The 17,009-nt window shown below is 59.3% G+C and overlaps 4 protein-coding genes across 4 annotated transcripts; all 4 read right to left on the minus strand.

Annotated features, from left to right (window-relative positions):
• Window positions 1-1,191: 1,191 nt before the first annotated feature.
• Window positions 1,192-1,974, minus strand: LDBPK_220060 (hypothetical protein, conserved; the record flags this gene model as incomplete). The annotated part of the gene is made up of 1 exon (XM_003860708.1): window positions 1,192-1,974. One exon carries the CDS (start codon window positions 1,972-1,974, stop codon window positions 1,192-1,194), a length of 783 nt encoding a protein of 260 aa, XP_003860756.1.
• Window positions 1,975-5,436: 3,462 nt separating this feature from the next.
• LDBPK_220070 (hypothetical protein, conserved) lies at window positions 5,437-6,783 on the minus strand (the record flags this gene model as incomplete). Its single annotated transcript, XM_003860709.1, has 1 exon — window positions 5,437-6,783. The coding sequence occupies one exon, from the start codon at window positions 6,781-6,783 to the stop codon at window positions 5,437-5,439; it is 1,347 nt and encodes a 448-aa protein (XP_003860757.1).
• A 1,508-nt stretch (window positions 6,784-8,291) lies between these two features.
• Window positions 8,292-12,896, minus strand: LDBPK_220080 (hypothetical protein, conserved; the record flags this gene model as incomplete). Its single annotated transcript, XM_003860710.1, has 1 exon — window positions 8,292-12,896. The coding sequence occupies one exon, from the start codon at window positions 12,894-12,896 to the stop codon at window positions 8,292-8,294; it is 4,605 nt and encodes a 1,534-aa protein (XP_003860758.1).
• Window positions 12,897-14,280: 1,384 nt separating this feature from the next.
• LDBPK_220090 (hypothetical protein, unknown function) lies at window positions 14,281-16,965 on the minus strand (the record flags this gene model as incomplete). The annotated part of the gene is made up of 1 exon (XM_003860711.1): window positions 14,281-16,965. One exon carries the CDS (start codon window positions 16,963-16,965, stop codon window positions 14,281-14,283), a length of 2,685 nt encoding a protein of 894 aa, XP_003860759.1.
• Window positions 16,966-17,009: the final 44 nt, after the last annotated feature.

Below are 17,009 nucleotides of genomic sequence, written 5' to 3' on the forward strand. Positions count from 1 at the left end.
ACATATATATAACAAGGGTGAATCACCCGCTGCGCAGGTGGGGGTGTGACCAGGTGACGTTGCACCCCACAAACTTGCCCACCGAACACGCCCACCTCGTTCGCTTTCCTCCGCATTCTCTCCTCCCCGACCCACACACGCTGTCAGCGCAGAGCGTGTGTGTTCGTACACTTCAACAAACAAGGAAAGACATACACGCGCACATAAACACACAGCTTGGGAGACGGACGGTGAGGGGTGGTAAAGGAAGGAGCAGTGGCACAGCAAAGGGAGAGATAGGTGGGGGGGGGACGGCAGCCGCTATAGGTATCCAAAGAAAGCAAAAGAAAAACGAAAGTGAAAATGCGTACCTGAGTCAGCGCGGTAGAGCACACATACACATCTATCCGCATATCCCTGCGACGGCGCCTTACCCCTCACCGCTCTCACCGCTTCCATCGCGTTGCAGCTGCTTGTATTTATGCACCGGCGCGGCCTCTAGCAGAGAACACAGAACGGCACTGGGCTCACAGACATGCATGCACGCGTGCCTGCGCACCATAACGGGCTCGGGAAAAGGAAAGGAGGTGGAAGACTGAGGGAACGTTGCACGGAGGAGAGGGATAGATAGGAGGAAGAGGGAGAAGGCTGCGTTGTATGAGACACGCAGACGCCTGCAGCGCGCAGGAGACGCTCAAAGCCTGCCTAGAGGTGAGTGTGCGTATGGGTGGGTGGAGGCGGAGGCGGCGGCATTGCCAGAGGCACAGAGAGCGAACTGAGGCAGGAATACAGCTGGGCAAGCACAAAGAAAAAAAGGGATCAATACATCCGCCCCATGACAGCAAAACAACCAAAGGACAACGTGCCCGTTACGGCGCTGGAGAGAACACCGTAGAGAACGCGAAATTGAAAGGCAAATGAAGCGGATCAGAAACGCATGTCGTAACACGGACCAAGGCAGGAGAGGGGTGGTGACATAACACCAGTAACAACAAGACGAATGATTCACAGCCAGAGACACTACCGGAATAGAGAAGTCTGTGCTTATGTGGTGGCGGAGGGGCAGAGACCGCACACACAGGGAATGAGCCCACCAGTGTGTGTGTGTGTGTGTTTGCGTATGTATCAGCGCGCAGCGATACATCGGCGCCGAAGTGCCAGGGGCGGAGGGGATAGAGGGAGTGGAGAGTTGCCGAACGTAGGAGCGGGGGTTTACGCAGTCTTCGGACGCTGTGTCGCAGTGGTGTATTGCGAAATCTGCTCGTTGAGGTCAGTGCACACGTTGTTGACAGCGATCGTGGCCACCTCGACGGCTCGCGGGCCCACAACCGGCACTTTTTGCATCACCGTCGCGCAGTTCCGCGCCACCGCCGCATCGGCCTCCTTTTGCTGAATGACGGTAATCATGTGCTGAGCGGACGGAATCAACTGCGTCAAACGCCAGGCTATGTACAGCACGCTGCTGATGATGTGAATGAGCACGTGGAAGGCCGCCGTCTTGGTGACGTCGAACTCTTGGTAGTTGCTCACGTACGGCTGCGTCTTGGCCGTCACCTTGGTGCGCACAGCGGTCACCTGCTCCTTGGCGTTGTCCACAGCGTTCTGGGCAGAGTGGCGCGCGTTCTCCACGGAGGCCCTGGCCGAATCCACTTTCGCCTTCGCGCTCTCAACGTACGGGTCAGCCTTCTTCCGGGCATCCTCGACATACTCGTGCGCGGCATTCACAGCCTTCTTTACAGCCTCCTGCAACTGCACCTTGTGCTCCGAAGCGAGCCGCTGCCCCTCATGCACGTAGGACTGCACAGTGTTCATCGCGTTCTGCACGCCATTCTGGGCGGCGTCAGGGGCTTTCTGCACGGTCGCCGCGGCACCCGAGATGCTCTTCTGAGCATCCTGTGCCTTTTCGTTTACGTCGACGTGCACCTGCGAGGCGACACCGTCGATTCCATCGACCACTTCCTGGACCTGCTGGTGGGTATCACGCGTGCGAGGCATTGTATCTTGACGTGCTGTTTCTGTGTTTTACGCTGCGGCTTCTCTGCGGAAGCCTCGAAAGAGGTCAGAGCACCGTCACAATTGCTTGGGGAACGCCGAAGGAGTTAGTCAAGCCGCCAAAAAAAAAAAGACAAAAAAAAACAGACGACTTATAACTAATAGACTGCCAAATTACCTCTGCCAGTGCCACGTGTACGATGACGGCAAGGGTTGCTAAGCTGTGTGGGTGGCGGGCAATGAGGGGAATGCGTGAGGTGTGCGAGAAGCAAAAAGATAGATGTGGCCAAAACACGCAGAAGTAAAAATGAAATCAACGAACGAAAAAAGAGGAAATGCACGAGGAATACAGGCGCAGCGTGGGTGTGGGTGTATGAAAAGAGTAGCAGCAACGGCAGACTCGAAAACGGAGGTGTACCGTGCCGTGGAGGTGGGCGATGGGGTCGAGCTGCTCTTGTGCGTGTTGCTGGTGGATCCGAAAGCGTGAGAGAAGAGAGAGAGGGCGAGAAAGAGGGAGGAGCAGAATCGGAATAACGTGGCGCATATCTGAGATTTGCACCATGGTGTGTGCGTTGGAAACGAAAAGAAGCGAAGCAGCGGCGCATAGAAGGGAGAAGAGAGAGGGGTGGGAAACAGAGAAAAAGTGTCGGCGTGGGTGCATGTGCCAAGGGCAGAGTTCATACAACGTGCGCTGGGTGCGCCAGAGAGGACGCTGCAACGCGCAACCACGGCGAAGGGTGGATAGTGGCGCACGTGCGGAATTCTTGTTCACTTTTGTGATTTAGTCCAGTGCCGCTGATCGGGTCGAGACCAGGTCTTCGTCGCTAGGCCGGCCCATGCATCGATCAGGAAGGTGCTTCCTTCTGACGCTTGCTCGCGAGGTTTATCTCCGTCTTCTTTTTTTTTCTAATGTGTTTACGGATCGGTGATGGCGTAGATTTGGATGTGAAGCTTCGCTGTGGAGCATGAGTGGATTGCCATGCTCAGATACATCGGGTGTCCACCAGACAAGAGATCGAAAGATGAAAGCAGCAAGAACACGAAATTGCGGACGAGGAGTGCGGGCGCGATGCCCAAACCACCTGGGGAAGGTCAAGCAAAGAGGTGCCAGCGAGACCAGCGCCTGGCCCTCCACACCCACATGGACGACGGGAAGAGAGCAGAGTAAGCAAGCGATGAAAAACGAAGCGAGGAGAGACAGGAGCGAAGAATAACACAGGCGGACGTAAAAAAATGGGGTAAAGACGACGTCATGGGCGGCAGAGAAGTAGGGCGAGAGGGAGAGGGGGGGGAAGAGCGTGAACAAACCCACCCACCAACCACACACACACGCGCATAATAACAGAACACACCGTCAGCAAGTGAAGAAGACGACAGCGAAACAGCCAAAGAGAGCGCGCGAGTGCGCGTCTGCAAGCGGGCGCGGCGGTGCAGACAACGCAGCAACACACTCGCACCTGTGTGTCTGGGGAGAGAGAGAACACACACATGATGGAGTAGACACAGACAGGCAAACATGACCGAAAGAAAGTACCCAACAAAAAAAAAAACGAACGCACACAGAGAAATGCACAAGCACATTCTCCTCCCTTTCTCCTGCAGCCTCTTGGCCTTCAGGCGACATGGCCTGATTCTGTGAAGATGAGGGGCACGCGTCTGCGCTTGTTTGGATGTGTGTGTAGAGGCGCAAGAGCAGTGAAGGCAGAGGGAGAAACCGAAGAAAAGACCTGATACGGATTAAACCGACAGGGGCCGGGTGGGAGTGCACAAAGGGGCGTGGCGAACGAGAGGGCTGTGGCAAGCGGGTGAGACAGGGCTCCTCGATGACAAACCATAAAAATACGAAGAGACCGTAGTTGACCTGCGCAAGAAGGCAGCAGTACCCAGCGGCAGCAGCATCAGCGGCAGCGAGGGAAACACGAAAACAAGTGATGAGCTGTGTGTCTCTCAGTGTCGCTGTTCTCGCGCAGATCATCACCTCCTCCCCCTGACGCACGCATCTACACTCCGATACCCGGAGACACACACACACACACACAATCACAGACACACAAGGGGAGAGGAAGAGAGACACACGCTATCATCGCCTGAACAATGGAAAAGAAAAAGCGCAAAGGAATTACAGGGAGCATGTGTTCGTGCGGTTGGAGTGGACAGGGCCCACAAAGAAGAGGGCAAAAAGAAGCGCCGACCAAACAAAGAAAAAAGGGACGAGGAAATCGTCTGTTGCACAGTTACTCACTGACCCCCTGCTCCGTCACACAACGAGGGCCCCTCCCCCCCCCGCACAGATGTACGACTGCCGTTGGTGGGAAAAAACGAGCGAGAAAGTGAGAGAGAAGGGGGTGAACTGGAACAAACAAGAACGTCGCACTGAGGCGGTGAGCGTGTCAGCACATATTGCCTCCATCGATCCGACTTCCGGCGTGCGTGCAGCCGTCCCCCGCCTACATACTGAGAGCCGCACCGACAGGAATAGAGCGCGTCCTCCGCACACGAGCATAGATGGGTGTATATATGCCTGTGCTGAGTGCTGGCAGGAGTGCGGGGCCGCTACCCTTACAGCTCTCGGTCTCAGTGGCAGGGAACATGAAGGGCGGGGGTGGGGTCGGATGGGCGCGACTTACTCTGAAGGCGCGGACAGTGCTAACAACAAGAGAGGGAGAAGGGGCCCCTTCTCAGAGAACATGCAAAGAAGGAGCCACACTCACATGTCGAGCAAAGACACCGCTTCCACTGGGCAACGAAAAGAAGAACCGATCGCCGACGGCCTCCCGATCTCGCCCCACTGTTATGCCCCGAGGAATGTTTACAAAGGTAAGGCGACAACCACATAAGAGCCAGTCCGCAGGGCGTGGCGCACACCCGCTTGTTGCCTGCTCCTCAGCCAGCAAGCGGGTAAGAGGAAGAGTGCGAGCGATACTTTGCCGTCAGCGTTCCCTGTCTGAGGCCCGCCGTCAACCGCGAAATATATATATATATATACGAATACCCGATCAAAGAAAACAGCAACTATATAGAGCTCATACCCCCTTTTAGGGAGGCGCAGATGGCCGTTGCTATGCTCACATCCGCACTGATTTTCATTCGCTTTCCCTCAGCGCATGCGCCTCCACCACATGGCACACATCCGTTTTTCTCAACGCCCCCTCGCTGCGCTGCCCTTGCTCGCGCGCTTTAGAATCCGTCGGCGAGCACGCCAACGTACACACACATATACATGGATACACCTAAAGACATGTGTGCGTGCGCGCGCGCGTCTGTGTATTCGCATGTGGTGACGTGCGCCTCAACGAAACTTGCTTGGCCCACACCGCCCATACACTTACCTCCACTGTCAGCAGCACACTGCACGCAACTTTAGTCTGCTTCGCCCATGGTGACGCGCTCCACGGATTCTCTGCCTTACAGCGGCGCGCCCACTCCCTCCTGCCCTGCACCGTCTTGCTCCACAATGGCGGCTCATCAGGGGGGTTCTGGGCCGTACATTGCCGTCAGCGTCATGAGGAGGCTTTCCTCTTCCCCAGTGAACTTCTGCAGCGTGACATCCAGCTGGCTCACCGCGCTCGGCTCGTAGAAGCCTACGATGCGCTTGATGCGACGCACGTAGTCCGCCTGCATCCGCTGCGCCTCCGACTGCTGCTGCTGCTCCTTCCTCAGCGCGTCTACGTGACGGGTGAAGGCACACAGCACGTCATGCAAGGGCAGCTTGGCGGAGGAGAGGACGAAGCTTTCGTCGAGGTTGACGCGCCGACGATTGGCACTACTGAGGAAGGATTGTCGAATTTCTGTGTCCTTGCTGCGCAGCCGGCGCTCGATACACAACCACTCAGCGTCGCACACGTCGCGCTCAAAGTACTGCTCCGCGAGGATGCGGCACTGATCCAGCTGAAAGAGCCCGGTCGCCTCCACATCCAGCAGTTGTGCTACCTTCAGGAGCTGCTCGTACGGCTCTGCCGTCATGTGGTACCACTGCGCTGGGTTTCGTCGGTTCAACATGAGCCACAGACACAGTACATGAAACGGCACCGACTCCGTCAGGGCGTCTCGGCCTGCCATCTCGAAGAGGTTTTTCACGTCGTCTGGGTGGCTGGGGTAGTTTAAGAAGCGCAGGAGTCGGCACGCGCCGCGCCAGCGCAGCTCCGGCGCCATCCCTCTATCGGGGACGAGGACAGCAAAGTTGGGAAAACGCTCAATCAGCTCGCGGTACTCTCTATCCAACATTCCATAGTCCTGCGCCGTTGAAGTCAGCGACTGCCGCCACTGTGCACGCTGCTCGTACGTGAGGTGAGCGTCGGCGGTGGAAGCGCTGTTGTTCGTGACGTCAGCAAAGCGCTGCTCATGAGGGCTGCCGGTGTTGACTACCGCCGCGGGATGCACGAGGAGGGAGTCCACGGCGGCGGGCGAAGGCGCCGATCCTTCAGGTCTGGTGTTGCTGTCTTCGAGGTAGTACTCCTGCATTGCCACACACTCCGTCGTCGTCGGGATCTTGTCCTCGTCGCTGGACTGCACCTCGCCAGCTTCGAGGCATTTGAGATGCTTCTCTTTAAAGTCGCTGTACGTGCCCTTCCACAGACACGCGCTACATGACCCCTGCGTGCGCTGTAGAAGTCGTAGGATGAACTTGCCGGGTGTGTTGAGACGCGTGACAGACCCACAGCACACGGGGCACGTCTCGAGCCCCTCTACGCAGCCACGGCAGAATATATGTTGGGACTCGCTGATCTCCACCGGGTCTGTCCACAGGCAACAGCACACCGCGCATTCGGCGTCCATGCCAAATGTGGTGTCCGGCACAAAGTACTTGGCCATCCTGCAGCGGCCTGACAGGCTAGCCGTGGGGAGGGGGATGAAGGGGAGGGGGCGAGCATGAGCGCGCGGGAGGCGGCAACACGTGTGACGCCGCAGCCACCCTGAACTGTCAAGACGGTGCTCGAGGGCGGGAAGGACGCGCGTGAAACGTCGAAGGGAAACAATAGGGGTGCTGCCGCAGGTATGCGTGGCCTCTCGTGTCGGCGACAATGAGAGGACACCCATCAACACGCAACGATGCGCACACACTCACAGAGCCGCTCTCTGGCGACCAGCTTGGCGACCCCTCTCCCCCTACAACGGAGCGCAAAAATTGAGACGGGGAAACACGCACGAGCAACAGGCCAACTTTGAGCAAGAGAGATCAGCAGACACAAGTGATTAGGGAATAAATAGGCTCTCACATCATCCGGCAGATCAACATACGTGTGCGCGTGCGCGTGTTTGTGATGTGGTGTAGAAGAGCGGCAGAAAGAAAAGGGAAGACGACTGGGAGGTGGAGGCGCTGTATATATAGATAGAAGGTATGGGCAACGCGTTGCGAAGCGCAGAGGCAGGTTGCAGATCACGCCGCATCTCAGTGTCGGTGGGTGCTCGCGGAGGCGGCAGCAGCAGCAGCTGCAAGTGCCCAGATTATGTCGCCTCTCACATCCATGGAGACAAGCCACAGACTTCCGCAAAGACAGGGGGGGAGCTCGTCGTCGATTGCTTGAAAGCCCAGTCGCGGTGCCGCCATGCGCGACCGCGTCGGTGTAGCTGTCACCTGCGCTGAGGAGCGCTGCTGCTTTCCTCCTTTTGTGACACTTTATACTGCTCTGCTTATGTTTTAGAGCGAGAGGCCACCAAGAGAGGGGGAGGGGTCGTGTGCCTCCGTCTGAGTGCCTGTTTATGCGTGTATCTTTGGGCACCATCACATCCATCATGGTGACCGAGGCAGGGACGCGTGCACGCGCAGGGCACACAGGCAGCGCTACCGCACACACACACACACACACACACACAATCCTACCATTAAACGCCGTTTTAGTGGAGAAAAGGAAAGAAAACGGAAACGGCCCAGCGCGCGCACACAGAGAAATAAGTATGCGCATCATCATCATCACGACCGCCGTTCGTCCTCATCAAACAGACGAACACCCACGAACACGAAGCTCAACAACGGAACACGGAGGAAGGGAGGGGAGGGGAGGGGAAGAGAAAGGGGTGTAACACTGAGAACAGAAACATGCTTAACACTGTTACCAAAAACATACAAGAAGACAAGACGCAAACACAGACAGGGATATGCGAAAGGCGAGAAGGAGAGGCGGGAGGGAAGGTGGTGGGTGCGACCTTCTCAACGGCTATGGCGGCCTGCCGTCCAAGCAAACAGCAACGCCAGCCGGAAACGAGACCAGAAGAACAGAAGAAAGACGCTCGGGGTTTCTCACCACGACCACCACGTAAGCGCAGCAGCACAAAGCCCACCTGCCTTCCTTGGTTGCGGTGCCCCGCTGCAGGTGCGTTGCTTAATCGTCCTCGTTGTCCACCTGCGAGGCTTCCGCGAGTTTCGCTTGGCGCCATTTTTCAAACGAGCGCTGGCGGGCCTCGTGTAGGCGACGCTTGCGCTCGCGATTCTTGGCGATGCGCTCCTGCTTCGCCATCATGATGCGCTTGCGTTTCTCCTCTCGTTCCTCCTTCGTGAGAGCTTTGCTGCGGGCGCTGCGAAGAACCTGACGCTGCAGGCGATCCTCGATCTTCAGCTCCTCCTTGCGCCGCCGCTTCGCTGACCGCTCCTCGTCTGTCGGATCGTCGTTGCGGTGCGCCAGCAGGGCCTTGAGAACACGGCTGCGCACCTTCTTTGCGCGGCGGTAGAAATCGCTCTTCTCCTTTGCACCACGCTTCACGAACTGCTCATACAGCAGCTTCACCGGCGACGGCGCCTTCGTCTCTCTCGCACGCGGGGTGAGGCCCAGCATGCGCTCCATCGTGCCCAGCAGCCGAATGGATGCGGCGGACAGCAAAATGTCGTCGTCGTCCACCGCCGGCGCGATCACCGCGGACGCAACCCATGCGGGGTCAAGTTGCACGCGGCTGTTGTACTGCAGCACCATCTTCACCATGTGCAGGTAGTTGTACGGAAGGGTGTGCTTCATGGAAAAGACCTGCGCCACCGAGACAGACTGCACAAGGCCGCAGATGGCAGCGCTAGCGCTGCGCTTCAGCTCGCCGGGCAGCCCGCTGAGCCGCGGCAGCATCGCCTCGACAAAGACACAGCAGCCGGTGAAGACGCGTACGCGCTGCGGGCCTTCCAAGGGCAGCACCTCCTCGTTCTTCTCAAGCACGGCAGGAAGCAGCGCCCAGGCAAAGCCTTGCCGGTAGTGGTACAGGTCCTTCTTCAGCGAGGGCAGCAGCTTCTTCGTGTCCCAGCCGCGGTCACAAAACACAGACTTGTAGTACTCGCTCAGCACAATACGCACCTCCTCGCCGGCATGATTCTTGCTGGCCAGCATCGCAACAAAGTGGAACACGCGCAACGCGATGCCCTTGACCGTGACGAGGCGGCGACGAGCCGCCGCGGCCGCCTTCGCCATAACGCTGTCTTTACTCAGCAGCACACGGCTGAGCTTGCGCAGGTAGCTCTGGATGTCGCCGAGCAGCTGGAACAGATCTGTCGCCGCTACAAAGGAGCCAAAATATCGGTTCTTGGTGAGCAGCAACATTTCCAATGAGGAGACAGCGCTGTGGAAGACGACGTCGTCGGCTGTCTTCACGTTCTCACGGGCAACGGCCAGCAGCACCTGATACACGTGCACCACCTCGGCGCTGCGCATGGCGAGACCAACGCGCGTAGCGAGGCGGATGGCACGCACCACGTCCGCCTTCTCCTGGCTGGCGGTGCCGGTGGGGTAAACATGATCCAGGTCCATGCCGCCAACCATGCCCTTCAGCGCGTCGATGTACTGCTGCGTCGGCGCCTCTTCCTCTTCGAAGGCGTCCTCGTCGTCGCCCTCGCTCGACTCCGCGTCGGTGACATCGTCCGCCACGGCCTCGCCGTCCTCCTCCTCCTCCGCCGTCCCTGCCTCCGAGTCGCTGTCGTCGCTGACAGTGGCGGAGACGGTCTCCGTGGACGATTCCTCGACAGAACTGCTCGCGTCGTCCTCATTGCTGCCAGCACCGCCCTCGGCCGCCTCATCACCGTCGTCACCGCCCACGCTGTCTCCGTCGGAGGAAGCGCCAGCACCGCCGCCATCCTCGTCGCTCGAGCTCTGCCTGTCGCCGTCCTCTGCCGCCTGCTTTGCCTTGCGCTGGCGGGCCTGCTCCCGGCTGTCCGTGTGGTACGCATCCTTCAGCGGCGCCAGCAGAATGTCCAGCGTGCTCTTCGTCCGAATGAACTTCGCGAACTTCAGGACGAAGCCCATCGCGATGCGCCGTACACACGTCATGAGCGGCATCACGTGCAGCGGCGCACTCGTGCGCATGAGGAGGGCCATAAGGGCATCGAGGAACAGGTCGAGCGTCTCCAGCGTGCCGGCGGTATAGAACTGTGCCAAGTCAGGTATGACGCTCTTGGCTATCACCATGGCGTCGCTGTTTGTCGGGTCGTCGACGCTGAGCATGAGAAAGAGCAGCGCCAGCAGGATGTCCATGTCGGCCCGTTCGTAGAAGAGGACGCTGCGCTGCTCATCAGGTACCTCGAGCGCCTCGACGACTCGGTTGCGCGACTTACGGAAGGCGCTATGCTGCACAGCCGTAGTGTAGCGCGTCTTCGACTTCTCCTCTGCCGCTAGGTAAGCAGTGATGATCGTCGTAGCGGCCACAGAGCTCTTTGGACGGGCCAGCGGACCATGGAAGGTGAAGGAGTAGACGTCGGCGAAGAGGTAGATGCAGCGGTTCTGACTGAGAGTGTCGCGCGAGTGTCGCGGAGGGAACAGACCGAACTCGAGCAGCCGCATTACCGCCGCGTCCACGTATGCATGGTCGACGCCTTCGCGCACGGGTACGTAGAGACAGTTGCGCAGCTCGCGCAGAACCCACGTACGGTTCGTCACGGCGGCCGGGTCCGAGTCGGCAGTCATGGCATACTGCCGGAGGAGGTCCTCGACCTTGCGGTGGAGGGCGGAGATGGGCATCTGCTTCAGCTCCTGCATCGCCGTCGGCTTCGCCGATGTGCGCTTGCCGTACCCGACGTGCGTGCTCGCCAGCTTGAGCACTTCCATACGCTGCTCGGCGTGGTCGGACTGAACCGCGATATAGCCCAGCTCGGTCACCAGGTTCTGGAAGAGCGCTCGGCGTGGGACATCAGCGCTACCACGGCGGTATGGCACGATCATGTTGTGCAGAATCGTGCCGAGGTGCTCCTTCATCGACTCACCCATGGCGACGCGGCGCACGACGAGCTGAAAAATGTCGTGCCACACTGGGTGCACCATAGGGTGGTAGGCCGTCACCTGCTCCTTGCGGAACAGGGCGTTGCTGATCTGTTCCATCGTCGTGGGGCTGAGCGGGTCTAGGGTGAGGTATTCCTCGACCGTGGCGGGAAGTGCGCGTGCCGGCGGCTTCGCGTCTGTTTCCATGAGGCGCAGCAACAGCTGTATCGCCTCCGGTCGGAAGTACTCCATCTTGGGGTAGTGGAAGAAGGCGAACGTCAGCCACTGCAGCGGCTCCTCCTGCTGATACACGTCGCTGTGCTGCGCCAGCACTTGGAACAGAACGTTAGCAGAGAGCACCCGAGTCGCTTTCTGCTCCACGTAGGCGAAGGCGAGCACCGTGGCGAGCTGAGACGCGTCCGGTAGCCTGAGGCGCTTCTGCGAAGCAACCACGGCACCCAGCGCAAACACGATCGCCATGAGGCGCTGGTTGCGCTCGCCCTTAGTCGGATCGCTGATATCGTCGAGGTCGATGCCGCCATCGTCGCCGTCGCCGTCGCCGTCGCGGCGGCAAGAGCGCGACTCGAGGCGCAGCTTCACCGCCTTCATACGCGTGCTCAACGCGAACTCTTCGTCCATCAGCTCCAGCACGACGGCGGGGCTAATGGTCGTCTGCGCCATGACGAGGAACAAAGCGTGACAGTGGAGACACAGCATGGCGAAGTCGTCCGTCACCATGCCGAGCAACAGGCGCGACAGGGCGTAGAGAACGGAGTGGTGCGCCGACCCGCGAAGGCGCTCGAGGTTGCGGGCGTCCACGTCGTCCTCGCTCAATTTGGCATTGAGGTGATTGAGGAAGGCGTGTTGGCCCTGCTTGCGCTTTTCGGCGTTGTGGCGCAGGCACATGTGTAGCAATGCCCGCATGTGCTCTCGCTCCTTCAATGTCTGCGACATGACCTGATGCGTCTGGCTCAGCTTCCTGCCAGATGCCTTCTTGCCATCTCCGTCCGCCGCCGCCTCCCCCTTCACCGGTGCAGCCTCTTCGTCGTCATCGTCCTTCTCCGCGGCCGTTGTGCCGGCGCCGCTGTTCTGCGGCTTCGAAAACGTTTTGCCCTTGTTTGCTTCAAAGGAGGCCCACTCGTACCACGACAGAAACGCGCTTACCATCGTCGGCGCGCCCTTCTGGAACCTCGACAGGTACGTGCGAAAGGACGAGACGGAATCTGGCATGTGCTGCTGAATCAGAGGCGGTGGCACGAAGCGAAAGAGACGCTCGTTGAGGTCTTGGCAGAAGACCCTCTGGTTGGCGCGACGGGTCTTGAAAACGTTGAGGCTTTCCCTCAGATCCGCTGACACCTTGGCGGCGAGGTGGATATCGATATCCTTGGTGCGGCTGGAGCTCGCCATGCGGGGGGGCCGAGTTTGATTACTGTTACCGCTGCGCGCCGGGTCCGCGTGGATGCGCGAGGGGCCGCTGTCCTGATGCGTCTGCTGACGGCCGCGCTGCTCGCGGAACTTCTTTTCGTGGTACTTTGTCATCCCTTTCTTTAGCCGCAGCGCCCCGAACTTGTGCGGATGTGTTCCGCGCCCACGACCAACCCCGGAGGCGTTCCGCTCGCCATGCGCGTGCGCTGCGGGGCTGCGTTGGCGACTGCTGTGGTTGCCGCCGTTGCGAGGTGAGGCAGAGCAGTTCGGCTGCCGCTCCGAGACGTTGACACCGCTGCTGTGGCTGCGCCCACGCTTTGCTGCGTGCGACGGAGGCATCGCGACTGGCGTAGAGGTGGGCGCGCTGACGAGGGTTGGCAGTTGCTCAAAATAAAAAAGAGCGCGAAGCGCGATACGGAAAGAGCGCGCTGACACGCAGACAGCTCCACAGAGACACCCGCGACACGACGGGAAGCAGCAAGGAAAAAAAGCGAAGACGCACACGTGCGCGATGTACGTGTACCGGTTAGCTACAAGCCGACATCATCGAAAAGTTGTGCAAGTGGAAAGTAAGCGTACACGCAGAGGCAGGGATTTTTTTGTGGAGGGGCGGTGTACTAAGGAGAGGGGAGTGGCATTTGGGTAGACGGGCCGCGTCCTTGGTCGGTCAGCAGGCCAGCGCGAGTGAGCTGTGTCATGGCGGCACACGGACCAGGGTGTACGTCGTCGCGCAACATTCGCCCCATACCGAGGCATCAAACCAAAGCCGTGAGCATGGGCGATGCAGACTCGCTGATTATGGCCTCATCGCATGTAATGGGTTTACCCGCCGTCCTGAGAGCGTCGGAATACGCCTGAACCAGAGGAAAGGAACGAGAAACGAAGAGGGTTGCCGCACTGGCAGGCAACCGTCACACCATGAAGTGAACATGTGCGCACCTCGACTCTCTCTTCGCCCTTTCCAAGCGTGCAACAACGAGGATGGCAAACGCAGCGGGCCAAGGAAGAAGAGGAAGGTGGGGGCGGGGCGGTAGTGTTCGGTAAGAGGAGATGAGAGGGTGAAAACAAAACGGGCTTGCGCGGACAGAGAGGAGGAGCCGAGCAAGACGCATCAACACCAAAATGAAACCCCCTCGGCAACAAAGAATAATAACAATAAAAACAAAACAGAACAAAGTTCCGCACAGGAGCGCCAGTGGCGCATCGAGACATGTGCGCGCACACACACACACACATAAGCTGATAGCCGCCGATAACAACAAAAGAAAGACACCACCGCGACAAACGCAATCCATGCGGTTGGCCCGCGTGTGCACACTGTGCAGGTACAGGCAGAGTGGGTGGCACACAGCAATCTAGAAAAGGAAACACGCAGGGTGCGTGAGAGAGAGAGCGAGAGACAGCGTCACAGCCACTTGGCGCGATGGGGAGCATATACGGTGCTCCGGTGGCGTAGGTGGCACTTGGGCCTCACACATACACATGTATATACGTACAGATATATAGATATTTTAGGTGCCGCCACAGCGGCCAACGCATGAGGGAAGCCGCGATGACGAGGAGGAGGCAAAGGGAGAGCTCCCCAGGAGGCCACAGAGCAACGGATGAGTGGGGGTGGGAGGGGAGGGGGCCAGGGAGATGCTCCCGCCCTGCCCTCCCTCGCCCCCCCCTCCGCCTCACCTTCTCGCGCCACCTTGAAAGGGGGTCAGCAGCAGACTCAACGCTAAAGAGCGAAGGAGGGGAGCTCGCTGGCACATGGTGACGTGGCCAAGAGACGCCGGAGCGTCTCTCTCTGAGTGACACTGAGCGAACTGGCGCCTCGGAGGTCGCGCACCGTCATCTGAATCTCGGAGACAAGCGTGCCGCGCATCGCCGAATATTCTTGCACGATGGTCTGCATCTTGTCCTTGAACAGCCGGCCGATCTTCGTATTCACGTAGTCATCGTGCAGGAGAGCGCTAAAGTGGCAGTACCGGCGCAACGTGGTGTCCAGGTAGATCAGCAGCAGCGTGTTCCGCGCCGGCGTGTCCCTCGCGGTGTAGTTAATGAAGTGTGCGATGAAGGAGGCGGTGGAGGAGCCTATTAATACGTAATCTGTCATGCGATGTGGAATAGTGATGTAGTTATACGTTGGCTCCGATAGGAAGCGATGCCAGTCGGTGCCGCAGTGACGGAAGTGCTCCGCGGCGGCCGCCGCCCGACGCACTGCCTCCTGCGGTGTAGGCGGAGTAACCTTCCTTGACGGCTGCGAACTGCTCAAGTGTGCGTCGTCGTCGGTGTCGTCGCATTCGCTCTCCTCCTCTTCCCTCGCCGACTCGACGCCGCCGGCCATCAATTGCTTCTCGCACTGCAAGAAGGACTGCTCGTACCAGTAGAGCGCGTTGCAGTACGTGGAGTCCCCCGCTCCTCGACTCGCCTCGTCCGACATCCAATACACATTCGAATTGTTCCACCGGGTCATGGCTCTGTGAAGCAGCGTCTTCGCCAGACAAGGCTTGGCGTCGCGCTCCAGCGCTATGATGCCGGCATGACGGAAGTACACTGCCTTGTACGAGTCGCGGTGTACAACGGTGGCGAGGTCCACATATTGTTCTACCTCCGTCATTTCGGGGTACAAGACACTGCGCACTCGCCGGTAGAGATCATCACACGGCATGTAGGCGAACCGATCATCCAGGCACTTGCGGAGGTACTCGTAGGCCTTGCGCTTGTCGTCGTTGACGTGCAGCTCATAGAGAGCCAAGTGGTAGTAGCCGCGGTGGGACGACGGATCTAGCTCCAGCGAACGCCGTGCCAAAGCGGCCACCTCCGGCGTCACGGAGTTCTCCCGGGCGGCCACGGCGGCAGCGAGCTGGAAGTGTGCCTTGCCGCTATTTGGGCAGGTACGCGTGGCGGCCCGCGACAGGTGCTCGTTCGACTGCCAGTCGTCGTTGCGCCGGTGGGAGAAGACACCCCAGCCAACGCACAGCAGCAGCAGCGCGTAAAAATACCGCGCGACGACACCATCGCGAAGGCCCGGGGCGGCTACGATGAAGGTGATGAGCAGCACCGCGCCAATGGACGGCACGTACAGGCAACGTTCCGCGATGAAGGTGCCAACAGCGACGAAAAGATGGCTGACCGGGGCGTACGGAATTGCCATCCAGAGGAACCCGGCGAGACCCGCCAGCGCGGCGCGCGAACGGAGCGCAAACGTGCCGAACAACAGGCTCAGCAGCGTGAGCACGGCAGCACCGGTGATCGCGAGAAAGCTCGGCACGCGGGGATCCTGCATGCTATGAACATGCGGTATGCAATTGAAGCTGTACTCGTTGCACAGCGACGTGGGGAAGAAAAGCAGCTCCAAGTTCTTCATCTGAATCAACCACCGAATGCTGAGCCAGTGAAAGAGGCCTTTCGGCACGAAGTACTGCGGTTGCTCCGACTGGCTCAGCAGCGGGTTCGTCCGTAGGTCGACATTGCCCACAAACTCGCGTCGGAAGGCGAGATAGCCCAGCAGCTCCACGACTGCCAATACGATCACCATGAACGAGTGACGCCTCTGGCACCGCCCACAGGCGTACATGACACATGCGTGCACGCCATAGACAGCGGTGAACGTGATGGCGCTATCCTTGCAGAGGACGCTTATCGCAAGCGCCCAGATGGACAAGACAACGTAGTGTTCAGTGCTGACACGCTTGCGTGACGGCTTCTGGGGCACGCGCGCCCCTTTCGACTGCTTTGCGGGGGGCGCTGCAGTCACTGGGGCCGTGCCGGCCGTCTCATCGACTTGGTTTAGATACCGGTGGATGCAGAAGAATCCGATGAGCCCAAAGAGGCAGTAGAGCAGCTCGCTCCGCCCCACGATGGACGTGACGGCGTCGACGTGGACGGGGTGCACGAGGAACAGCAGAGCCGCCATCAAGGGCACCGCATACACGGGAGAGGTCAGCAAAGCCGTGAGGGAATGCGCCTTGGCATTCTCGACGGCGAGCACTGCGCTGGGCACCACCATGTAGACGTACAAGCGTGCGAGGTAAAACACGAGGCACACGTTGAGATACGCGATTGCGTAGTTGAAGCCGTGGAGGAAGGCGGGGCTGTGGCGGTAGCCCATCAACCAATGCTGGATGCGAAAGGTGAGCACGGTGATGGGACGGTAAGACCCGTTCGACTCGAAGCTGTCGATCGGCTTGCCCCAGAAGTCGTTGAAGAAGATGGAGCCGAGTGACGTCTTGCCCACGTAGGCGTCGGGGTTGTTGACGACCGCTGAATCGTCATCAAACGCCATACCTAAGCGCACTCCGTTGCTGAAAATAGTGGCAGCGATGAGCAGTAGGAATGCATGCACGTGAGTGTCCGCCGAGCACAGCAGCCTCCACGGGACGAGCTCGGCTGTCAAGGGGCGTTTCGCTCGGTCCTTCATTGTCCCCTCACCCCTCACCCTTTCAGCCCCTGCTCATGCACGCT

Source organism: Leishmania donovani, chromosome 22 (assembly GCF_000227135.1).
Source record: "Leishmania donovani BPK282A1 complete genome, chromosome 22".
NCBI lineage: Eukaryota > Euglenozoa > Kinetoplastea > Trypanosomatida > Trypanosomatidae > Leishmania > Leishmania donovani.